Genomic DNA, 26,797 nt, shown 5'->3' with positions numbered 1-26,797 from the left:
ATTCTGAACTATCGCCAACGGTTTCATATACGTTAAATTGTGTTTTGGTGAATGTAGATTTGTAACTGTCTATCATTTCGATGCCGAATACATTGTATTGTATTGTATTTATGTATTTAGAAACATTATATTTTTGTGGCTTTCCTCATACGAAATTAGGACTTTTTTCATCAATGATAAAATCTTACTAAGCCGCTGAAACCGTACCGTGGTAAGCATTTTTGAATAACGGGTAATCGAAATTCCAAAAAAATCACACACACACACACACACACACACACACACACAAAGATATAAATTTTAAAAGCATTTTCCCCCTCGACTTTTTCCTTAACAACCTAATTCGAGCGACACACACATTGTCAAAGATCAGCACGTTGCGTCATTTTACGCGAGATTGCCCTCGTGGACATTGAGAGCGGTTTGTGTAATGAACCGGTCGAGTTTCTCACTCGCTCCGGTAGGTCGTGTAATTGACGGTGCTGCCCCGCGGCTCTGCGTGATGTATGTGGACGCAGTCTTGCTTTGCCCCGCTAGGCCTTACTAGTTCTTTGTTAACAAGGCCCTGTTTGTCTTTAGATGGGATTCCAATGGATATTAATGGCTTCAAGTAAAGTTGTGATGATTCTATAATATATCATGTCCTTCTTCAAACTAGGCTTGGGGAGAGTATTAAGCGGTAGGCAGCGGCTTGGCTCTGCCCCTAGCATTGCTGAAGTCCACGGGCGACGGTAACCACTCACCATCAGGTGGGTCGTATGCTCGTCTGCCTACAAGGGCAAAAAAAAGAAATATACATATACTCGTAATTCAGTTTTAATGTTGTCTATAAGTGGTACGTATAGAAATGTCCAGTTTAATTAAATATGCAATTTCGAAAAGGGCACATGTCGCATATTTTGTCAAATACTTTTTTTCATATATAATGTAGTTTTGAGGCTTACCTATACCCATTTTATAGTAATTCCAGTAAATTTCAATTGCTAATTAACACTAAAATATATCTCAAATGTGTGCCCTTTGTTGTGCCCTTTTTGAAATTGCATATTCAATTATAAAAACGTGCTTAAATAAGGATATCTCTTTCTATTGGTGTGCCTAAGTTTTGTATGTTTTGTTACCATATCCGGAGATATAGACCATAGTTTTGTTTAAATTATAAATGAAAAAAACTAATTTGCCGAAAATGTTACGCAAAAGTATCAGGAGATCATAAAAGAAAAAAAAAGCGTATAACTTCAAACTTAATTTAACGAGAAACCGTGACGAAATTCGTGCCTCAAAGGATGTGAATTATAAAGCAAACGTGGAGAATCTTATCTAACTTTTGAGATAAGTTAAATAGATGGTGCACTCGAATATCTCGAGTGCCAGCCGTTTATGATCACAGCAGAACCATAGTGTTGAAATAAGTAAAGGACCTACGAGAAAAAGATTTTTTCAAGTTTCATATTTTATTATTTTGTTATGTAGACTTATATAATTAAATAAAAGTTGACCATCTCTGTTATTTTTATTTTTTTATTACCCTTGTAGTCAGATGAGAATACTGCCCACCTGATGGTGAGTGGTTACCGTCGCCCATAGACTTCAGCAATGCTAAGGGTAAAGCCAAGCCCATGCCTACCGTTAATTAGGTACTCTCCACAAGCCTTGCTTGAAGAAAGACTAGTCATAGCTCTCGGGAAACACCGTGGAGGGGAGCTCATTCCAAAGCCGGATGGTACGTGGCAAAAATGATCTCTGGAAATGCACCGTGGACTGTTATATTAAGCTTTAAACGGTTTCTGTATTTCTTTATGCTCGGTGAGTCCTTGTGTCGCTTATATGATCGAATCAAAGGATTTTATAGTTGTTACAGCCCCAATGGAGAAAGCTTCTAAGCTAAAGCTGTTGTCGAAGTCAACTACTAAACTAGTTCCTTGCAATCCCTACCTTAGCATCTAAGCCCCACCCGGAGTAGGACTAGGACAGAAAGGAAGGGAAACTGGAATCAATACTGCAACCAGACACGCGGCTAAATCAAGGACGCTAAAGCAGCAGAGTCGTCTGGGAAATGAACGCTATTCATGATTACCTCGGTTGTCGTGCAATCAGGTAGTCCTGGTAGGGCCACTGGTTTTCCAGCATATCCCACTGAATCAAAACCAACGTGTGAATTCAGGACGCTATACCCCGTTATCTGGTCGCTTTGTACTATGAACTCTCCGAAATGTTAGATTGCGTTAGCACACCGCATGTTATGTCACTGATATCAATCAACCTTTTTAATGAAGTTTAATATTTGGTAGTAATGTGCTAATTTTTAAACCAAATTAATCTGTATTTGAACAAGTACCAGTGGGCCATAATCAAAGCAAGGCTTTTGATAACGAAGTAATTTCGTGACTAAAGCTTATTTCAGTTAAACCCTAATAAATAATTAATAATGATCTCATAATCAAGTACCAGCCGCCCAACATCGAAAGGAAGTTCTATTACGAGGTAATTTCGGCACAGATTACGGAAACCTTCGAACGTCAATAAGGAGCTTAGCAGCCAGTCGGTGCAGCGTCAAAGCGCTGACACTAATTGGACGAGCGGTCCACAGCCGCTGAATTGACAGTTTGTCATCTAGTATGAAGACTGGTCGATTTTTGTGCTGAAAATAGATTTTCCCTAGTGTACCCAACGTTTTGTGTTTACGGTATTTCAAGTTCTCCAATTGTATTACAAAGTCCATACCTAATGTGAATGTGATATTGCCATTTGTAGACTTTTATTTTCTACATATCACTTAATGAAGAAAAATAAGGCTTAATTCGGTTCATTGATTCTTTTTATGAATTTTTTTTGGCCTCTTTAATATTAATATCTCATAATTCCAACTATTAGTCCAATTGTGTCAGTTTATCAGACGAATGTGTATAAACACATTGTTATTTATGACCAGAATGAGTGATGAAGCCATTGACCCAGTCTTGTCAGTTCTGGCAATCGGCATGATTGATAGTGCCTTCCATATTTGGACTTATTCGGTTTTGTAACAATGACCAAAATAAATTGACTTGGTTTGTTAATGCGTTTAGTTTTATTAGAAGTATTCAGAATTTTTTGGCCCAAGCGAAAAACAAGACTCAGAACTGTCGTAGAATTGGAAGATAAAACTTTGGTTAATGAATGATCAGAATGAACCGTCCCTAAGAAATGAAATCTTACCACCACGAAAATAAACAAAACAATTTTTCCACTATGACGTTTCTCCTTCGAGAAGATTTTGATTGAGACCGCTTAGAAATAATTCGCTTAATGCACTGGAAAATAGAACGTAAATTTATCTTTCCAACCAAATCCTGATAAGACCCCAAGTAACATACATCTACATTACATCCTTAAATTGAATCCGCATATATACGCAATTGTCGATTTTCTGCCCATTTAAGAATTTATATCAAATATTAATAACACAAAACTACTTTATTTGTGGAACGTAAGTAAAAATAATCTTATATTCCATTAACATTAGCCTCGCAAATATTGTTTTTCCGCCATTGCTTTGATAGTGATGTATCTTCGTCAATAGTCGATAATACTGGAGACCATTATTTTTGCTTTTATTGTCTAAAAAAACATGAGAGCCGTGTGATAGATATGTTCAAATTGTTGATGTCCATTGACAAGGAACTGTTGCGTCGAAATATATATTCTATATTGTTAACCCCGTATCAATTGTGTATATTGTAAAACTAATAAAAAAATCAGATACAGTTTACATGGTCTTAGTAGAAAACGGCCAAGAAACAGGAACTGCTGAGACACGGAGACAGAATTAGTGGCTGTACCAATTTACTGAGATTAATTAACATGTATTCCAGATACAATTTACGTGTTCTTCGTAGAAGATGACAAATAAACAGGATCTATTTAAGTGCAGTAAGTGCAGAGAAAGAACAAAATTCGTGGCGACACCATTTACTGGGATTAAGTACTATAAAAGGAATCGAATACCCAACAGTTGAAATAACAGTCGAAATATAATTTACTTTGAAATAACGGTACTCTAACCGTGCACTACTGCTCTCCGGATAAAATAGGTCACTGATGCCTACCCATGAACTCAGTTTACCACCAAACTATGAATTTAATTTCCATTTACTATCCATTTTATGGAAGTTTTCAGGAAGCTGCAATCTATGAAAGTTGCTAAATGATTAGGATAATAGTCTCGTCTTTTAAAAAAAACTCACATCCGTTGGTATTGCGAAAACTCGAAATCCAAAAACAAAAAAAGGTTCATAAAAAGGAAAATAAATTTCACTATCGACATGCACCAATTGTACCAGCATTACATCGGAGCAAGGGATCTTGTGATTGACATGAGGTCGTCCCCTTTATATCAATTGTGATTAATAATACCCCTCGAGCCACCGTTATTGTTTATTATTACTGGCGTAAAGGAATTATCGTGGCACGAAATAAACGAGAAGCCAGAAACTCAAGTGTATTATTTCGTATCGAATGAACGATTCAATTGAGTTGTTTGTTTTTTGGGTATAATTGAGGGCGAGTTTACCTGTTCCGAATATCCGTGTTTTCAATTTTATTATGTTATTAGCTGAGAGTATGGGAGGGCTGTTTCGATGGAGGGATTCGCGAAACGAGTTAGATATTAGAAATAATAATAAATGGAAACTTTTTAGAACACGTATGACTTTCAATGACCTAGTGACAAGCCGTTGAACTGTCAGCTGGTAAACAGTTTTTGAAACTAATATACGCATAAATTTCTAGCAATTTTGGCAATCGTCGGTCTGAATATCCCCACAAATGCGCCACCCACCCTGAGATATAAAATCTAATGTCTTAGTATAGTTACAACGGCTGCCACACACTTCAAGCCGAAACGCATTACTGCTTCACGGCAGAAATAGGCGGGGTGGTGGTACCTACCCATGCGGACTCATAAGAGGTCCTACCACCAGTAAAATTTCCAATGGTCCAAAATTTCTTGAAATTCCTGTTCGGTTCAAATGTGCAACTGTCCATTCATATATTATTATTATGTATGAATGTCTAATATCCTGCAAGCTTATTGAATATAATATCAATGGCGCTTAACGTAATAACATCGTGACCAATTATTGAGCTAACTATAATGAAATATGGGTTAAGCAGTAAATTATCATTCGAGGTTTATCGTTGAACGGGTGCCATGATGATTTGTGGTCGATATCGGCCATTTTTCATTCTTCCGCCCGATACTAAATCACTCTGACAACTACGGTCGGATCAACTACTTTCCTCAATATAGGGTTCAAATTGGCTTAGCAAATATATTCGAGATTGCGCTTTTTCGAGCTATTGTGGGCTTTACGCGTGATATACTTAAGGAGTTTTATCGCTTGCTCTACATTTCAGGGCTGCGTAACTTTTGTTTACAAACATGCGACGTGTAATAAAAAATTTCTCGTGAATTATGGCCAGGTGTCGGTTTTTGCTTTTTATCTTGTTAAAAAGGTATTCATGTTCTTTTATAAGGGATTTTTTTTGTATTTATAAGTCTATGGAGGCGTGGTATTGCTCAAGTATGGATCTAGATCAGTTTGTCTGCAAGTTTCCATGATCCAAAAAGCAAGTAGTCGCTTTTATCTGAATCCTAACATAGCTGACGTAATTGAGTCAATTGACAGAGAGAGACTATTTAATTATACAGTTTAATTGGGGCTTCTTCAGATTTTTCATTCATCTTTTGAGAGGAACGAATGTCCTTGGGACACGGGTATATTGAAGTTTTATTAGCCCATATTACTTTTTGTTACATTTGGGAATTATTATTATGGCCCATCTGACTGCTGTAGTTCTTGAACATCAACAATTCCAAAAGCAGTCATGTCTACAAATGAATAATCTTTTGAAACCGGTTCAAAACCCAAAAAAAAACCTCGAATTTAATTTTAAAGGACCCTAAGAGCAGCCCTGCTGGTGTAAAGTCTATAATTCCGATTCTATCTGTATCCAATCGGTTATGAGCAATATGTTTGGCTTGTCCTCTTCAAACAAGTGTTGTGTGCGCTTTGTAAACACGACCTCGTGCGGGGCCATGATTTTGAAGCACGTGTATAGGGGCTTAACGACCTTTTCATATTACTTTTTAGCGTAACCGATCTCTAAAATGGGTCGATACAGTTGGATAATTCGTAACTGCATGATGAGTTCAACAGCTGTAGAATTTTGGCGTAGACTAGCACCGCGCTATTTCTTCCCGTTGGTGTTGTAAAACGCGACTTACTAATGGTAGATAGAGCCATTGTAGTATTGTGTGCCATCATATTGTCTATTTCTATCACCAAGCATCCATGCGTGCCGGTTTATAGGGACTTCATAAGAATTCAGGGTACGTGGTGGCAATCCCGTCGTGGTTATGATGCGCCAACAATGATTTACTACACAAAAGTTGAAATATATACACGCCGTTGCATAAAATAAAACCCCCGATCGTATAGAATTGACAGCCCTACGCAATATATAAATCCACGATAAGTTCGATAAGTATTCTACTGGTGGTAGGACCTCTTGAGAGTCCGCGCGGGTGGTACCACCACCCTGTTTATTTCTGCCGTAAAGCAGTAATGCGTTTCGGTTTGAAGGGTGGGGCAGCCTTTGTAATTATACCTGAGACCTTAGAATTTATATCTCAAGGTGGGTGGCGCATTTACGTTGTAGATGTCTATGGGCTCCAGTAACCACTTAAAACCAGGTGGGCTGTGAGTTCGTCCACCCATCTAAGCAATAAATAAAAAAAGCCTTGTTTTTAAATACTGTCTTTAAGAGAGGGGTCGTGATATTATATATTTCCAATAAGCAAGAGTTTAGTCAGGCACACACAATCGATACTTCGTGCTTGGATGGGTCTTCGCGCACCTGTTTCAAGTCACAGTTAGGTTATTCGATTGTGAAGAATAAAATGAAAATTGATGGGATAATACTCGACATAGAAACATTAAGATAGATCTACATTTTTGAATTTATACTTCTTTAGGCGCGTTATGAAAAATTGATGAGAGTGAAATTTTACGATGCGCGCGCACCGTGACACAAAATTAACAGAATGAAATTGCCCACTAAATCGCTCATTACAATACGCCCGACGTAACTTGGCGAGTCTGAATATAGCCGCAGGTGAACTTTCCGAACCGTACCGAGAATTACCGAATTTATAAGATGTCAAGAAAAAGGATGTCCAATATGCGTGTTTGAGGATGTTGTTTAATCGATTTTTTTTCAAATTGATAAAAATTTTAATAAAAAAAAGAAATAAATTGAATAAAAAAAATTATAACTTCTTACGCGCGTACATAAGTACACCCACCCTTTTTTTATCAACGTATGTAATTTCCTCGATTATTATTTTCCACGTACCTCCAAAACTTTTTATTTATTTAAAAAAACAGCATTCCTCCACCGCCTTGTTTCTGCAGAAAACTATTCATGCGTACCAATTAAAATTAGGACAGGTTTTTATACAGTTTTTCAAGTTGTATCTAAAAAACTCAGCTTGACCTTAAGCTCGACTGTCCTGTTACAATAAAAACTTAGAATTGAAATATTTCGACCCAAGAATCTCCGATTCACTACTCGACTGAGCTTTTGACACTTAAAATAAACTTTCAAAGTGCATGGAGTTGGCTTAAGCTCTCCTGGAGCCTTCCTACGCGCTCACTTATTGCGCGTTTGAATACTACAGCGTACCTTAACTTAAAGTTCATTTCCGCTTCAGAAGAATCCAATTAATCTTGCACTGAGCTCTGTCAAAGCTTAATCTCGATTTAACTGGCACTTAGTTAAATTGGTTTGTAGTTTTTAACAGACGTACATGTTGGAATAAGATCAACAGATTACCCAATGGTATAGGACAAACACGAACATGACAGACATTCGCATGAAAATTAAATCAACAGATGCGTTATTATTATTGTGTAAAACAAAAGTGATGGATTTATTAAAAAAGTAGTGTAGAAGGTAGCTACAAAGATCGGCTAAAATATTTTTTTTTTATTGCTTAGATGGGTGGACGAGCTCATAGCCCACCTGGTGCTAAGTGGTTACTGAAGCCCATAGACATCTACAACGTAAATACGCCACCCACCTTGAGATATAAGCTCTATGGTTTCAAGTATAGTTACAACGGCTCACCCTTCAAACCGAAACGCATTACTGCTTCATGGTAGAAATAGGCAGGGTGGTACCTACCCGCGCGGACTCACAAGAGATCCTACCAGTAGTAATAAACAGCAACAACCCTTCTCTTTCTACTCTTTCTATAAATCTCTTAAGAAGCAACTAAGGGATTCGCAAAGGAAGTGGTAGCAGTGTTCTTTAGTCTTTGAACATATTGCGACCATCGATTAGCATTCACCCGTAGTAGAGATTTATAAGTCCACATGGACAGAGACTTTGTGGTTATTTTTGATGAAGTGACAATCCATTTCCGATCACCACTGCACCAAGCGCAACAGGTTTTCCCACTTTGTACAATTAAGCTGCAAGAGGCCCAAAATATCTATTGAAGCTATTTATAAATATCCTTCGTTGCCATAAACTGCACAGGTCGGGCTAATTTGATTTTAAAATTTAATTTTACAATATTGCTCTAAATATTCCCATTGAGGCTTGCTCAATTAAAGTCAATGTACAGGTAAATGCCCGTACATGGACTTCGGTAAATCCATTTGTGTGACCGCAGAGACCACTGGTTAATGATTTTAAAACAAAATAATCATTAAATTGTGGTCTTTATCTCGTAAATGTTCTGCGTTTGACTTTTAAGTGTTATGTCCATAATAGGAACCGTTTTCTATATTCCATATTCTAAAGTCAGCTATCATATTAACACAAAATAATAGAAGATAAAATATATTCAAGTTCATATCTCACAGCTATATATATTTTTTTAAAGATATACCTGACCGTCGCGAAATAAAAATGAAATCGACATTGTTTTTTTTTTATTGCCTTTGTAGGCAGACGAGCATACGGCCCACCTGATGGTGAGTGGTTACCGTCGCCCATGGACTTCAGCAATGCCAGGGGCAGAGCCAAGCCGCTGCCCACCTACACATTTTCGTATTTACTGGTTGGGGGCAAGACTTTTTATAAACCCGGGTCTGACCCACTATCCTGCCCATTAAAATTTCTACCGTGCATTAGTCATGGGCTCCTTTCGAAGGTTGGTTTAACCGTAATAAAATAAAACTTCAATCTCAGATCTTCAGACGGGTAACGGAATTGGCTTTATGATATCTATGAGCTCGAGTAAGCATCGAACAACCAGATAGTCAGTGAACCCATTTACCCAACCACATAAAAATGATAAGAGGTTGCTAGAAAAATCCTCGTCGAATATATTTAAATACATAAACAAAACATACGCTATCTAAAAGTGTACAGCCATATCTCGACAGTGTAACGCTCCAATGAAGGCATATACACCGCAATCATCAGATCAGATATCGCTTAGTATTGAAACAAGCGTTCTGAGGGTACGACGCTATTGAACATACTATGCTAGGGTTGAAACAGATAAAAAACTGAGTATGTTTTTTTTTTCTTCTTTACACTTTCATATCGTCGCTGTCAAACCAAAATCAGCTATGTGCAAAAACTCAATTTTGAATTAACGAGTAAAAAAAAACATTTTCTTACAAAATTTTATATGAAAGTGAATTTTTAAGAACTATATCATTCATTTGATATAGTTCTTAAAAAGAAAAAGCTATAGATAAATATTAAAGCTATAGACACATAACAGTTTTTTTTATAGGGTAGATAGGGCTGTGAACTATACGAAAAGGTCAAAAAGTAAAAATCTCAAAAAGTGCACATAGCAGATTTTGGTTTGACAACGTCGATATATATCGTTCTATTTCCAAATCTAAGCCGTCATTTTTTATTTATTTTTATTGCCCTTGTAGGCAGACGTACATACGGCCCACCTGATGGTGAGTGGTTACCGTCGCCCATGGACTTCAGCAATGCCAGGGGCAGAGCCAAGCCGCTGCCTACTAAATTTGTTACGTGATTTGGAGAATACGGTAACAGTTATTTAAGTTTTAAGGTTTTAATCTCACACCTCAAGGGTGATATCTATGAGCCTCTAAAATCAGTTAACGTTCGATGCAACGTTTATATGCTTTCGAATAATTAGAGAACAAAAATATAATTACATTGTAATTAGATTACACAATTAAACATTAAATAGTTAATTAGTGCCGTGTGTGCTTAGTTCGCTGTTAATATCGCTATATGAAGTCGTTGTGGCCTAAAGGATAAGACGTCCGCTCCATTCGTACGTAGCAATGCACCGGTGTTCGAATCCCGCAGGCGGGTACCAATTTTTCTAATAAAAAGTACTTAACAAATGCTCACAATTGACTTCCACGGTGAAGGAATAATGAGAGATAAATTCTGAGGTCTCAAGTATAGTTACAATGGCTGCACGGCAGAAATAGGCAGGGTGGTGGTACCTACCCATGCGGACTCACAAGACGTCCTACCACTAGATGACATTTCATATCTGTGACTGTTCCTCTCGGCGCTATGTTGATCTTTAAACTTTATGAAACGTTCCGTCCGTACTAAATTAGTCAACCCAACACTTACCGTCTTGAAATGATTCAATTTCTATTAAACTCAACACGAATGTTCTCACAAGCGCGTCGCACTCTCTGACGACGGATAAATAAATTAATTAAACAATATGTTGAATTAACTAGCGCATCCCTTTTTGTAAGATAATGATGATTCTACCGAACCAAAAACAAAAAAGATGTGTGGTGTCGTGGGACACCGGATAGGAACGAAGTTCCTCATTATAAAGTTATAAATTTTAAGTTCTATTCGAGGTATAAAGAAAATAATTATTCGGTTATACATTTTTTACTATGATTTATTTATTGATAAAAATAAAAAATAAAACTAATTTACAAAACTATCAACTTTATTTTATTCACAATGATTTATAAAAAATATATAATAAAAATATATTATTTTGTACGTTATTACAAAGTTAAGTCGTACACTGTGTGCATTACTAATAAAAATCTTACGTTACGGACGTTTTTTCCCGGTTAGGGTACCCCTCCGCATTGTCCCATAAATAAATTCTTTCCAACAAACAAAACATTTATTTATTTACAGTTATTATATACGAAAAGTACAACAAAAAAAGTTATTATACAATGTTATTTATTTAGATGTATGACAAACAAAATTACACAAGTCATTTATGACTGTTGTATATCGACTGGAAAATTCTATAGACAACAATGAAATTAAAATTTACTGCCGTAACGCGAGAGCCGCGCTCCCGGGACTAATCCGCGGGGGCGTGAGAAGCAAAACGTAAGAAGTAACATTTTAATGTATCGAATAAGCGAAGCCATTTTAACTCTTTTGAAGAGGAAAAAAACAGCTTTGATAGGTGCCATGTTTCACAAAAATAAGGTATAGTAAACAACAATAAGATATGGGTAGCTTTTCAACGAGAATTTGCAATTTTTATTCTCAATTGAATAGTTTAAATATTATCTCCACCTCTCAAACCGGAATACTTGACTGCAGAAAAAACAGGACAGCGTACCGGCGGCCTTATAATATATCTGGTAATAATCTGGTGGTAGGACCTTTTGTGAGTCCGCGCAGGTAGGTACCGCCACCCTGCCTATGTCTGCTGTGAAGCAGTAATGCATTTCGGTTTGAAGGGTGGGGCAGCCGTTGTAACTGTACTTGAGACCTTAGAACTTATATCTCAAGATGTGTGGCGCATTTACGTTGTAGATGTCCATGGGCTCCAGTAACCACTTAACACCAGGTGGGCTGTGAGCTCGTCCAACCACCTAAGCAATAAAAAATAAAAAATAAATTCAACAAGTGTTTTATTTTTATTAAACGATAATACGCATTCATCGTAGAAGTCGTATGTAAACACGTATCAGGCACTTACAATATTTCCTAGCAGCAATCATCTAAATACACTTATATCTCATCTGTTAATTAATAACTATCTTTATAGAATTCACCCGCTACTTCTTGATTGAAGATTGCTTCATTCACACATCGATTTCCACGATATTTGCCACGGACCTATAGCGTCTGACTTTGAAGACTAGCTCGAAGAGCATCTTGTATAAGGTCTATGAAGCGAGCTTGTTTGTTACTGACCGCCATAATACAGAGGAAAATATTAAGTTCTCGTAGCATAAAAATCTTAATTTTACGCATTAATTATAAACGACCTCATAAAATCCTACGGAATCACTCCCCAACTACAAGTCAGACTGTACAACAAAAAAAAAAAAAAAAAACTTTGTTAATATTACTTTGAAATCCCTGGGAGACATTAATTAAAACATTTTCCCTTGTAACAAACAAAAAAGCCACAAACAATCAAAATAATTTTCACGAAATTTTACCCTAAAAATACACAAGTTTCCCTGGGGATGCATTATGGTCGGGAAACGCACCGGAATCTCGCCCAGGTCGAACATAGAAACCGTTTTAGTTGAACGGAGCAAATACACTGTACACTTGTGGCCACAAAAAAATGCTTTTATTTTGCCGTCTGTTGTGACTATATGTGACCTCTTTAAAACCGACGTGTCTTTCATATTTCTTTTATTCCAATGAAATAGTTGATTACGATTCGTAAGTCAGCTTATGGGACATTACTAGCAATTAACAAAAGCAAGACCAAGCTGCTAGTCGTAGACCGCTTCTCATCCACCCAGCGTACGGACCTTCTGGCAGAATACGAGGCCGTAGACCAGTTTGCCTACCTTGGTTCTGTGATCACGGATTAGGGGAGTTGTGAGCCTGAAATACGCCGACGTATTGGAATGGCTAAAACAGCTATGACGCAGTTGAGCAAAGTTTGGAAAGATCGTAATATTTCGAATAGGACCAACATACATCTTGTGCAGTTACTGGTCTTTCCAATCGCTCTCTATGGAGCAGAAACATGAACCATAAAAGTAGCTGACTGAAACAGAGTTGATGCTTTTGAAATGTGGTGTTGGCGCCGCCTATTAAGGATTCCATGGACAGCCCACCGCACGAACATCTCGGTCCTACAACAGCTTAAAATGGAGAACGCTCAACGCCTGTCTACCACCTGTCTGCAACGCATAATGCGCTACTTTGGCCACGTTGCCCGCAGAGGTGTAGACAACTTGGAACGTCTGATGGTCACTGGAAAAGTAGAAGGAAAACGTCCTAGAGGCCGGAGCCCCAAGCGTTGGTCTGACCAGATCTCCGAGCAAACCAGCGGACCACTTAGCGCTGCACTACACTAGGTAACTGACCGGAACCGATGGAGACTGGCAGTCGACAACCTGAAACGGAGTCACGATCCTCAGCAATGAGGGAGCGATGGAGAAGAAAAAGAAGTTAGCTTATGTATCGATCTTAAGATTTTGACCGCATACCAAATTGCAGCACTTACGTCTAGATAGCGTTGTCAATTTTGTTTCTGGCCTAACAAACATGACCTGAGTCGAGAATCAATCGAAATTAAAGCAATATTATAGATGCAGAATAACAAGTATGTTTGCAGGTTCGCTGCAGAATTGTAGCAACTAATCGTAATTATTCCAGGAATAACTTTACCAAATAACTGACATATTGCATGAGAATTAGAAACTTGACGCGATGGAATTTTCAACTTTCTCCTATGTAAAATACTTGTGTTTTTCAATATATTCGTCTCCATAAGTATATTCTAAGAAAGGAAACATAAAAATGTTTTGACGACACCGGCATACGCATTGGTTATATAAAATATCGTGTTCGTCAGATAGCGTAAACCAATTAAATAATTCATCACCCTTAACACATTCATTAGCCAGCAGTATCGATCATCAATAACAATTTATCTTAATAAATTAACAAACTTTTTTTATTAGGATAAATTTAAAAAAATAGTCGTTTTTCTTGTCTTTTGCTGTATTAGTGATATATACAATTACTTAATGATCGTTTTAAAGGACTGAAACACGCAATTTTTTTTTTTTAATTATTTTATTTTCACGTTTGCTTTGTATGTATGCAATTGTATCGTTATATACATAATATAAAAAATTATTTATCATCCACTACTATTACTGTTTCTATTTACTACTATATAGCTGTTATGTAAATGATGTTGAACTTAGATTAACTTGAAGGTAATGAATTACTAGGGTTTGTAAACAGTACAACGTTATTTTTTTTACTTTAATATTACTAAGAATTGATTTTAACATAACTCCGCTCGTGACTTGGACCATCGATTGCACACGCTTCCGTTAATAGCATATTCTATAAATAAATAAATAAATACGGTTTTGTGTGACCTCAGCTGTTTTTAAATCGAAGTCTTGTTAAAAATCTACTTTATATATCTTGAAATGTACCTAATTATTCATGCCATAAACATTGATGAATGTAAGAATGTACGTAGATATTACCAGCGAATATAAGCATTCGACGTAAATTCGAATCAGATTATTTTTTATAGCGGCCCGCTCCGGCTTCGCTCGGGTCTTTTGCAAAAATTTTAGGTAATTTTTTTACACCTCGGGTTACATTGTTAGAGTTCTAGTAAGGATCCCCAATTTTTTTTCAAAAATAATATAGCCTATGTCACTCGGAAATAGCGTAGCTTCCAAACAGTGAAATAATTTTTCAAATCGGTTCAGTAGTTTCGGAGCCTATTCAATACAAACAAACAAACAAATCTTTCCTCTTTATAATATTAGTATAGATAATATTAGTATAGATAGCGGCCCGCTCCGGCTCCGCTCGGGTCTTTAGCAAAAATTTCAACGCTATTTGACGTTGTTTTATTTTTTTAAATAAAAGAAACTTATTGCGGCATAACTATAATAGTTAGACATAATAATATGCTGTCGCGACCCTTTTTGTAAATAATAATGTATTCTACAAAGTTGTAGTACATTACTTTATTCTATCATCAATAGTTTTCGCAGGGCACGCGATGTAAAGAATATTTTAGGTAATTTTTTTACACCTTGGGTTACATTAATGGAGTTTTAATAAGGATCCCTAATTTTTTTTTAAAAAGATTATAGCTTATGTCACTCGGGAATAGTGTAGCTTCCAAACAGTGAATTTTTTTTTCAAATCGATTCAGTATTTTCGGAGCCTATTCAATACACACAAACAAACAAATCTTTCCTCTTTATAATACTACTAGTATACCTATAGATTGTTTCCGTATTTTCAATTCAAAACATTGATTTGATGAGCATTCGTTAAAGTACATTCCCTTCCGTTAAATAGGACTTTCAGAAGAACATAACAAGCCTATTAACGGCAAGTACTTATTAAAGCTACTTAAAGCTATTTGCTGAGTAAAATCTAATCTCCAAAACCCCCGTCATTCTTAAAAATGCTAAATTAAGTCTTTTTTTATTGCTTAGATAGGTGGACGAGCTCACAGCCCACCTGGTGTTAAGTGGTTACTGGAGCCCAAAGAAATCCACAACGTAAATGCGCCACCCACCTTGAGATATAAGTTCTAAGGTCCCAGTATAGTTACAACGGCTGCCCCGCCCTTCAAACCGAAACGCATTACTGCTTCACGGCCGAAATAGGTAGGCCGGTGTTACATACCCGTGCGGACTCACAAGAGGTCCTACCATCAGTAATAAGTAACCAGCAAGTATGGTGCATACAGGTCGCATTCTCCGGGATCTTTTTAATTAGCAAAGAGGCGTCGTGTATCATGTCTGCCTGGCACCCCTTTGTTTCTGTACACACCGCGAGTTGCCCGCATAAGAAAGAAAATATACTATGGCTGTTATCATTCTTTATTATTTTGTACTCCTCGCTTTAAGATTGAGTACGTTATTATAAGAAAAGGTTTTTTTTTTCTAAGTAATATTTGAATGAAGCAGATTACTAAATAGCTGCGATGCCATACACACCGCCGCGAACAGAGGAAGATGGTGAAACATTATCCAGAGAAAACTCATCATGACCTAAAGGACGTTCGGTGCATTCGTATCTAGCGATGCAACGGTGTTCGAATCCCGCAGGCGGGTACCAATTTTTCTAATGAACTAAATGTACTCAACAAATGTTCACGATTGACTTCCACGGTGAAGGAATAACATCGTGTAATAAAAATCAAACCCGCAAAATTATAATTTGCGTAATTACTGATGGTAGGACCTCTTGCGAGTCCGCACGTGTAGGTACCACCACCTCGCTTATTTCTGCCGTGAAGCAGTAATGCGATTCGGTTTGAAGGGTGACTCCAGAGCTTACGTGAAGCGTTAACTGTAGCCCATGGACACCGTGAACATCGCCACTAATCTTGCAACCTAAGATTGAAGTATCTCCATTAATTTCACTACACAGTCCTTCATAGCTCATAAGTTGATTGCTTCGTAGCGGTACTGGGATTTTAGTTTGAAGGTTTATGTGAGAACGCTTTATTACAGTAATCAGTGGTTTGGCTGTGCCCCTAACATTGCTGACGTCCATGGGCGACGGTAACTATTGTATGTACCACTGTATCAAGTGGGCGGTATGGTCATCTGCCTACAAGGGTACTAATAAGAAAATAGTGTTCAGTGGTTATCGGAGCCCATAGTTGTTAACAATGTAAATGTTGCAACCAAGCTTGAGACTGTATGTATCATTCTTATAGTACAACGGCTGTTCAGCTCTTAAAACCGGAACGCGTTTTTGCTTCGTGACAGAAATAGGCATGGTAGTGGTAGCATAGACCTCAAATCAACATCAAGAAGGCCGTGAGGTTTTTTATACATTAAGTACAATAAAAAATAAAAATCAATTGAACGAAAATTTATCAGGACTCAAATTGGGCTTTTAGGGCTTTGCTGTAAATGTATATAAAAAAACCAGTACCAACCCTACGCTACACAAAATCTAATAGTCTCGAAAAAGGTCCGACCCAGAAATCTGAACCTTAATTTATTTTTGGTAGAGCCTATTTACTAGGACTTTATTCGAATAGGGGAAGAGCTGCAGGGCTCCGCGTTAAAGGGGCATTTTAAGGGCGCGTAAATAATGGCGGGCACTAGAAAAGAATCCTTTAGCGACTGTATCCTACGAGGGTAATAGGACTCTGGGCTCTTCGTGTTGTTGTTGTGAATGGGGTATATTGATTGTAAAGAATTGTCTCAAGCTAGGAAAGGGTGGAATGGTTTTATCCTGTCCTCGATGTTTGAAGATACAAAAACTTTAAGGGGAACAGATTTGCGTTTTGTTTTTCTTGAAATTTTGGACGTTTTTATTGATTTTAAAGAATGATAGTTGTTTTAGTAAACTAAGCAAAATAGATAGTGACATTAGAGAAAAATTTATACCATAAATATGTGTACACATCTTTACATCAGCTATATTCTCCTGTGTTTTTGAATCTATCTGTTATCAAAATAATCGCTTTGTGGGATTTAAAGTTTTTAAATTTTTAACCGACCTCAAAAAGGGAGGTGGTGTTCAATTCGACTGTACTTGTAATTCTTATGTGGTCATGAATCGCCAGTACTTTTTGAGCAATCTTTAATAGTTCAAATATAATTAATTTGATAACATTGATGATATTCTCATTTTGTTGAAGTCGTTTTTCCGTTTTGTTATTATTATTTTTTTCTCACAATTCCAGACATCTATCAAAAACATTTTGTATGTGAAACGTAAGGTACAGGCAATTAAATGGGGTTTTTATTTTTAAATACTAAAAAATCCAAATCATTTTTCTAATGTGTTTTAAGTTATAAGCACAATCGTCCATTTTGTAATTTGCTTAGAAAGGTCCAAGTAGCACCAACAGTAGTGCTCACGTCATTTCCGATCCACTAACGGTGCTTATAGGTACCCTAAGCACCGGTCATCGTTCTCGTCGAACCCGCCACTTGCGACGAAGGGCTCGACGAGTAAATTAACCCTCAGACACAGCCCACTGAGTTTCTCGCCGGATCTTTTCAGTGGGTCGCGTTTCCGATCCGGTGGTAGATTCTGCGAAGCATGGCTCTTGCTAGGGATCGTGTTAGCAACGTCATCAGGTTTGAGCCCCTTGAGCTCACCTACTTGTTAAGGCGACGCTGATATCAAGGCTATCAGCTTAGGTAGGAAAAAAAAGCAACAACAGAAGTTTTGATTATTTATGTTGTCCAAAAAAAACCGCTGCCTGATTATTTAAATAAACGAATTAACTTCGAATCCGAATGTAGCACAACGTTTTTATTAGAACTAATTGTATTATAATAAATCTAAATCATAAATTTACGTTTTAATAAAAATATTCCCTAAACAGTATAAAAGGAAGTCACCGTCTTTCTCTGTCCGTTGCTACGCCTACTTCTTCTAAGCTCTAAGCATTTTGAACAAAATGGCTGAACTGTGACAATTTTTTTATCTTAAAGGGGCGGACGAGCTCACGGTCCACCTGGTGTTAAGTGGTGGCTGGAGTCCACAGACATTAACAACGTGAATTTCTACCTAGAGACTTGAGTTCTTAACGCATTACTGCTTCACGGCAGTAACAGGCATGATGGTACCTACCTATTAGTGTTATGTCAAAAAACATGTTTTAATAAGCTTACATGGCTAGCACAAGCCAAATCTTAAAAGGTAGCGTCCATATGGCCGAATCTACAGTAGGAAAGCTAATTATATGTACAAATAAATATTCAAATAAATTTCTTTAACCTTCGCGGTCAAAATGAAATATAAATTATTTGTTAAAATGCGTCAATCTTTGAAATCGTGAGTCAACCCGTCAATACACCGAGACGAGGGTACCTAATTTAATAAACAATTAGCAAGGGGGGTTAATAAGTGCTTCGCTATTGATGTGGGACGATCGAAATTTGATAAAGTTGGCCCTGTGTTAGATTCTGAAGTGATTGAATTAAAGTTTGAAGACGTAATGTCAGAATACGCTTGACGATCAGAATCATTAGGACGGTTTTTTGAATTAGCTTTACAAAAATACTAACGCTTAAGCTAGATAAGGTAAATTTATTTCTTTCACCAACCGTTAGGTATTGGTACAATTGACAGTTAGGTTTTGACTTGAACAGGTTTCTCGCTTGTTTTACTTGCGTCAACGAAGAACCAGCTATCACAATTGGTGTTTGTTGCTGAGCCGATATACATCACTGCTCAGCTTGATAAACAATGCCGAAGACAGTTACAATAAATTCAAATTCAAATTCAAAATCATTTATTTCAACTTAGATGTCAGTATGACACACTTGTTGAATGTCAAAATACAAATAACAATGTTAACTCTACCACCGGTTCCAAAAAAAAATCACATCCTCATGAAAGTGGCTCCTTCAGAGGATGGTGGTATGGGCAAGCAGGGTTTTAATATGCCTTACCACTATTAATGAATGCCACCTATTTATGTTGTAAACTATTCATTCATGAGGACTTTCATATGCCTCACCAATGTAATCAGCCAAGTTAATAAATTTTTAATAGTTAATAATAGTTTTAATAGTTAGTAATAAGTTAATAAAATTTGGGCATCATTTTCATTACTCTACTCTACTCTCTTCCTCCTACTCTACCACTTCGTCATGGAAACACGTCATTGATAAACACGCGATAACTACATATCTATTTTTTTTAAACTGTTGCCTGATTGCGGCATTCGAAATACCTGACGGCTTATTCGTATTTCTATAGAAAATTTCGTACTTATTTGGGTGATTTGAACACTATCATTGTCAATGTGAGTACGCTGTGCATCACTAAGGGCAACTGTCATTGAAAGCCTGTAATTAATAGCTACCAAATCATATTTTATGTTTGTTGTATAGTGATATTCTTCTTGGGTTTGACGGGTTCAATAAATATACTTAGCCCAAACTGTTGGTTACTTGTTAAAAGAAAATGGTCAACGTACAAAATATACTTTTCATTTATCATTGAATTCATTCAAATGGGTAAATCGTGATTCAAGTCAACTCCAAAAGATTGTAATCTTTAATGAACAATTAAGGAATATAGACATTATTGACTAGCACTGAACGATTGATTTTCTTTGTTCCGGTGACTCTTTAATACGACCTTGCGTCTCTGAGTTTTGGAATGAGTCGTTGCATTTTCTGTCCGAACGGGTCCTCGTCAGTGGACTGTAAGCTAATATGGTTCAATGGCCCGTCACATCTTGTTTTTCTTATAAATGAACCATTCTGTCACACCTTTATGAGCATTGATAGCGAGGGTGCGGTGTTTCGTTGCCTCATTGTGTTTTTTTTTTTTTTATGGAAATGGAATAATGAAAAGGGATTTATTTCGGCTTTCGTCCGAGCAAGATGAAATCAAAGCATCATGAATAAATTACTGTATATTTATTCCATATTAACTGTGTATGGTACCTGAAAATGGGTACAGATTTTGAAACTCCTGTGAAATCTCCTGTGAAATCAGAAAACGTATGATGCAAATTAAAACATCCATTCCACATTCGACGATGTCAATGACGGTCATGTTTGTCTTTTAGCCGTGTATTAACATTGTTATTGGAATGAGTGACGTTTGATGGCGTGATGACTTAATAAATGAATGTTCAAAATACCTATTTGTATCTGCATAGATCCAGCGACATTTTTATCTACGAAATGGGTATATGATCATTTGCGACTCTGGACCAAAAATATTAGATTTCAATTGAATTGAATTGAATTTTTAATACTGAATTCTTGTATTTAGGTCAGACATTACCCATAACGGGCGATTTCTTACATTACTTTTACACTGTGCTAACTGACAATATACCGTATGTATTCCACGGTAAAGGAATAACGTCGTATAATAAAAATGAAACCCGCAAAATTATAATTTGCGTAATCACTGGTGGTAGGACCTCTTGTGAGTCCGCGCGGATGGGTACCACCATCCCGCCTATTTATGCCGTGAACCAGTAATGCGTTTCGGTTTGAAGGGCGGGGCAGCCGTTGTAACTATACTTGAGACCTTAGAACTTATATCTCAAGGTGGGTGGCGCATTTTACGTTGTGGATGTCTACGGGCTCCAGTAACCACTTAACACCAGGTGGGCTGTGAGCTCGTCCACCCATCTAAGCAATAAAAAAAAGGATTTGTTTACATTCAATTCAATTAAAAATACATTGTGTTCATTCGTATACATTCTGTTAGGACGCGCATATTTAGAAACAATTTAGCCTATATATTTTATAATTTTAAATTAACATCATACCTTGACAGCGTAACTAGGGACTCGCGACATATCAGTTCCCACAGATCATCATAGAGAAGTTGCTCACAGAACTTTACCTTATTAACGCATATTATTTTTTTAAGATGTATGGAATCACGGAATATAAAATTTATCCAAGAAATAATAAATATTCGAATTTTAGATTTATTTATATTATATTTTTCGTTTCACGAATATCCATTTCCCTTGAATTGCCGTTTCGAAATTGAATATTTCACATCGTATTTGGCTGCGTGGAACATCAAAGCGATTTTTTTTTTGCACACGAAGAGAGAGATTTCGGCGCTCTGCGTGCTGGTAATCGTTTATATTATTGTTTATTTTTCTTAAAGCCTTCATTAATTATTTTTCTGTTCGAGAAGAAGAATCATGTATTTCTTGTGCTCTATATTTCTTCGGTTTTGTGGTTTAAGCACAACAAATTACGCCTTCAATTAACGTAATCATTTGCGAAAAGATAGTTTATAGGTTTTTATTTTATTTTTGTTAGATAGGCTCTGGATGAGATCAGTACACAGCCGATTTAATTAAGTCGGTACTGATAACCATAGACATGACATAAGTGCATGCCACCACTCGCCTTGTGAGATTAAAACGGAAATGCCTCACTGCTTTGTAGCAGATTTGACGATGGTATCTATCTGTGCCATAGACACAATTAGAATTACTTTGACACAACGTCAAAAATAATACCAACATCAAAAAGTTCGCGGTCTCCACTCCAGAACACGTCTACCCCAATGGTAATCGGTTCTGTGACATATGTGACCAGCACACTGTCACTTTAGCTTTTCTCCATTAGGCCATTGAATATATTAGTTATACAGAACCCAATAAAAATATTACGTTGTCTAGAAATACCAGGGTTGCAGACTTCGGATCCATGAAAGACCTCATGAAATAAGATCATCATAACTAATTTAATTGGTATAAATTAAAGAAAGATTTCCGTTGTTTTGTTACAGACTGGAAAACATTTTCATCGGACGTCGCTTCTCATCAAGGCTTTCAACCACAAGTTCAGATTGGACCTCGAGCTTAATACGTAAGTACTCTATTTTTAATAGCATCAAATGCAACATCTTGATCACTTAACCAAAACGCACGGAGGATGAGTAGAAAATGAAACGTCAAAATCAGCTGAAGGTGGCTAAAACTTTATTTCTTTTTTTAAGGGATTTTATGACCTGGTAACTGAGACCTTTAAGTCACATCTTATTTATATTCATATTTTTATGAAAAATGATATTATGGAATGAAATGAAGATGATTAATTTGAGACATTAATCAACTGGGATGAAATGAAATGAAATGAGATGATATGGGATGAAATATAATCTCAGTAAAATGGTGGTCATTTACTAAGATTTTTTCAGTAGACTTTTTGGAGGATCCCGAGATGTTACGTCCAGCGGCTTTGTTTCATTTTCCCACATTTGTACACTTTCACAGATATTAAACAGTTAATAAACCACCATTATTACACATTTAAACCTGAAGAAACACTAAATAGACAAAATAAAACAAATCACACAACTTCACTCCTCGTGTTCCCGCCAAAAAGTCCCTAAAATTCTACTGATGGTGGATGGTTACAGAGTGTGGTATGATTTAAGCTGTCTGTTAACGCCTTTGCCGTAACTGCGTGTCATCTGTAATCTATATTAAGCTAACTAATCTGTAATTAAAATATAATCAGTCTCTTAACAAAATATTTTTACGAGGGAATAATTCCCGCTTCTTTACCTACCTACTTCATTCAATTTAAACAAGTTTCTTGCTTCTTTACATATGTACTTAATTTAATATATCAAAAATACAAAACTAAAGCATCTCTAAACAAATTATTGTATACAAATATAAACTAAAGTCTCGTAACAAAAAACAACGGGATTTTCATTGTATCATCAGATACACTGTCCATGTTATAATCTTCAAATAGGAACGCTTACGAAAGATTTCAGTAATAATGCGAAGGCTATCATGACAAATAATTTTATTACTGGTGGTAGGACCTCTTGTGAGTCCGCGCGGGTGGGTACCACCACCCTGCCTATTTCTACCGTGAAGCAGTAATGCGTTTCGGTTTGAAGGGTGGGGTAGCCGTTGTAACTATACTTGAGACCTTAGAACTTATATCTCAAGATGGGTAGCGCATTTACGTTATGAATGTCTATGGGCTCCTAACACCAGGAGGGCTGTGAGTTCGTCCACCCATCCAAGTAATAAAAAAAAAAGAATTTAAAAGTTAAAATTTCTGATTATTTCATAGGGTTGTGACTTCGCGATTGAAGCTTTGACCTTATGTCTGAAGGTGCGTAGTAGAATTTACGTCTCGTTCCCAAAACCATGAGTCATGTAGTATCAGCTGAATAGCGAGTACGTCTATCTGTCTAGTGTAATCAAAATTTCATGATTTAAGTCGTATTTTCGTTTAATTCGCCTTCGAAAAGCTCTTCTGCGCGAATTAACCTTGAAACGGTCAACGAACTTTAATATTAGAGAAATCTCGTTTGCAAAACTCTTTCACAAAAAAAAACCCCTAATCTTCAAATCGACCACAACCGTAGCCTTCGATCAGCCATCTCTCACCAACGTCAATGTCACATATATTTCCATCTCACTTAGATTTCTAAGGGAACCTCAACTATCGCTTTTTACCTTCATATCTTTCATTAGGGGGAGAATATCTCAGATTTTACTAGTGAATCCAGTTATGTTTGAGCTGAACATTTTCGATCAAAAAAATTTCTATCTTTCTATGCAAATTGAAATTAGTCTTTAATATCAACGAGTATAATGGAGAGGTAATTGTAAGCCACTGTACCCAAATATGGCTTGAGTATTAGGTAATCAGGATTAAGGTAACTTATACAGTACTGTTTCTAAGGTACTCAATTAAACTGACCGACATAAGAGAGATCTTTAATAGATTTTTTGTTATCCGTATTCTTTATTATTTGACAGGCCCTTACCATATAATTTTCATAACTAATGAGTTCTCAATATTCAAAGTGCTTAGGAGAAGCTTTCGATCACGTGAGTGTGTATTGGTCGGGGCGAGTTATCGAGTTCTAATAGTAACACAAAAAAAACAATTAGTGAAAGGGTACAAAGATTTCTGATCCTAGCATCCTAACCGCAGTTTTCAATCTAACCGTTAGTAACGATGGTGCTTGCAACACGCCGAAATATACAAATCTCATTAGCGACAAAAATCACGATAAGAATCCATTAAGTAGCCGCGAATGTTTAAAACGAGTCCAAGTCTTCACTGCATTATAACAGAGAAGGCGTGAAGCAGTAATGCGTTTCGGTTTGAAGGGTAAGGGCAGCCGTTGTAACTATACTTGAGACCTTAGAACTTATATCTCAAGATGGGTGGCGCATTTACGTTGTAGATGTCTATGGGCTCCAGTAACCACTTAAGTGGTGTTAACACCAGGTGGTCTGTGAACTCGTCCACCCAGACAGCTGAAAGAATAAAACAAAAGATTCCCCTCCAGAAAAATGTATATCTGGTTTAAAAATATGACAAAAATAAATTTCAGAAAAAACGGTACAATAATTTACGTGAGACGTGCCGCAAAAGGACACGTAATAAACGACAGAACACATTCGTTACAGCAAAAGTAATCGAGAGTCGTTTCAAAGCCAGCACTGAGCACTGTAATCAAAAAGCTGAACTCGCGAGCGAACACAAGGGCCGTAAACAATAATGTGAATTTTGATGGCTCTAGTTCATAATGTTTTTTCATTAGACCCCAAGAAACACCAGCCAGCCAACCTCAACCTTACCTTCGGATATGAGGAGTGAGACAGTCATGATTGCTTAGATGGGTGGACGAGCTCACAGCCCACCTGGTGCTAAGTGGCTACTGGAGCCCATAGACACCCACAACGTAAATGCGACACCCACCTTGAGATATAAGTTCTAAAGTCTCAAGTATAGTTACAACGGCTGCCCCGCCCTTCAAACCGAAACGCATTACTGCTTCACGGCAGAAATAGGCAGGGTGGTGGTACCCACTCACGCGGATTCACAAGAGGTCCTACCACCAGTAATTACGCAAATTATAATTTTGCGGGTTTCATTTTTATTACACGATGTAATAAAATGACCTCATGTCTGAAAGTGAACGAGGGTTCACGTTGTTATAACGTTGGACCGAAGTAGCCACGTAAACTCGTTTCTACGTCCAGTCCGATTAGAATAACTAAATTAAGAGCTAGAGATTCTGCAGTAAAAAAAGACTATACTGAACTTTAGGGCATCATTAAAACTGATATACCGCCAGGAACAATTAGCGATTTTATTTGACAGCTAACGATGCCCAATCATGATTTCCCATGATTTCCGATCATTTTCCAATCATGATTCAATCATAATTTTTCCGACGACTTACCAACGGGTCGTGAGTTTGTCGTCATGAAAACTAAAACAATGACCGTGTTTTTCATTGATTACAAAAAAACGATTGGCTCACAAAGAGCTGATGCGTTGCCGCTACATCCGCTACAAGCCGTTATGTTTGTTTGTGCGATGCCATTAATGAAGTTGTCGCAGAGTGGGCGAATGGCGCTGGGCGGAAGTGGGCGGGCGGATGGTGTAAGTCAGTAGCGAACCACCGATTGTGTAAAAAATATATGTGTGTATTACTGTTTCTTTTTTATTTATTTTTTATTGCCTTTGTAGGCGGACGGGCATACGGCCCACCTGATGGTGAGTGGTTACCGTCGCCCATGGACTTCAGCAATGCCACGGGCAGAGCCAAGCCGCTGCCTACCGCTTAATACTCTCCACAAGCCTCGTTTGAAGAAGGACATGTCATAGCGCTCGGGAAACACCGTGGAGGGGAGCTCATTCCATAGCCGGATGGTACGTGGCAAAAAAGATCTCTGGAAACGCACTGTGGATGACCGCAGCGGCTCCAGGTAGTATGGATGAACTCTACTCCGGTGGCGGGCGGTGCGATGGTAAAAACGAGATGCTGGTATCATCTCGAACAATTCCTCAGAGCACTCCCCATGGAACATACGGTATAAAATACAGAGGGAACCGAAGTCCCTCCGCAGACCCAGAGTCTCCAAACGATCCGAGAGAATGGGATTATCGACAATCCGAACGGCCCTCCTCTGTATGGAGTCAAATGGAAGAAGCTGGTATTTGGTGGTATTTTGTAGTATTATGGTTTCGCTCTTAATACGGGTAGGCTACTAAATCACTGTCAATCAGACAGTGATCATGCAATTTTTAACAGAACGAAGATTTTATATAATGTTAATATTTTAAGCTATTATTCAAGTATTTCGGCCGTGTGACTTGTGATAAGTGGCCTCTTTGACCTGCTGTTAAGACCTCCCTACAATCATCCCTACTTTTCTGTTGTTGTTTAAATTCTCCCTCATTTAATTTTACCATGTAACTTAACATAACTAGTAAACGTCCCAAAGATCGGTGCTATGGTATCCATAATATCTAGTTATTGCCGGATAGGTTAATAAACGGGGCAATGCAATAGACAGTGACAACGT

General features: G+C 37.3%; 1 protein-coding gene across 10 annotated transcripts in view; it reads left to right on the top strand.

The window, feature by feature from the left end:
• LOC105841880 (disintegrin and metalloproteinase domain-containing protein 11) overlaps nt 1-26,797 on the top strand; it is a 576,915-nt gene that overhangs the window by 357,758 nt on the left and 192,360 nt on the right. For all 10 annotated transcript variants that reach the window (XM_062670757.1, XM_038013324.2, XM_062670755.1 and 7 more), the window contains one exon: nt 22,228-22,307. In XM_062670757.1, coding sequence (XP_062526741.1) covers nt 22,228-22,307 — 80 coding nt within the window. The remainder of the gene's footprint in view (nt 1-22,227; nt 22,308-26,797) is intronic.

This window comes from Bombyx mori, chromosome 10, assembly GCF_030269925.1.
Source record: "Bombyx mori chromosome 10, ASM3026992v2".
NCBI classification, from domain to species: domain Eukaryota; kingdom Metazoa; phylum Arthropoda; class Insecta; order Lepidoptera; family Bombycidae; genus Bombyx; species Bombyx mori.
The sequence above is the reverse complement of the archived record's forward strand: the minus strand, read 5'-3'. Positions and strand labels throughout refer to the sequence as shown.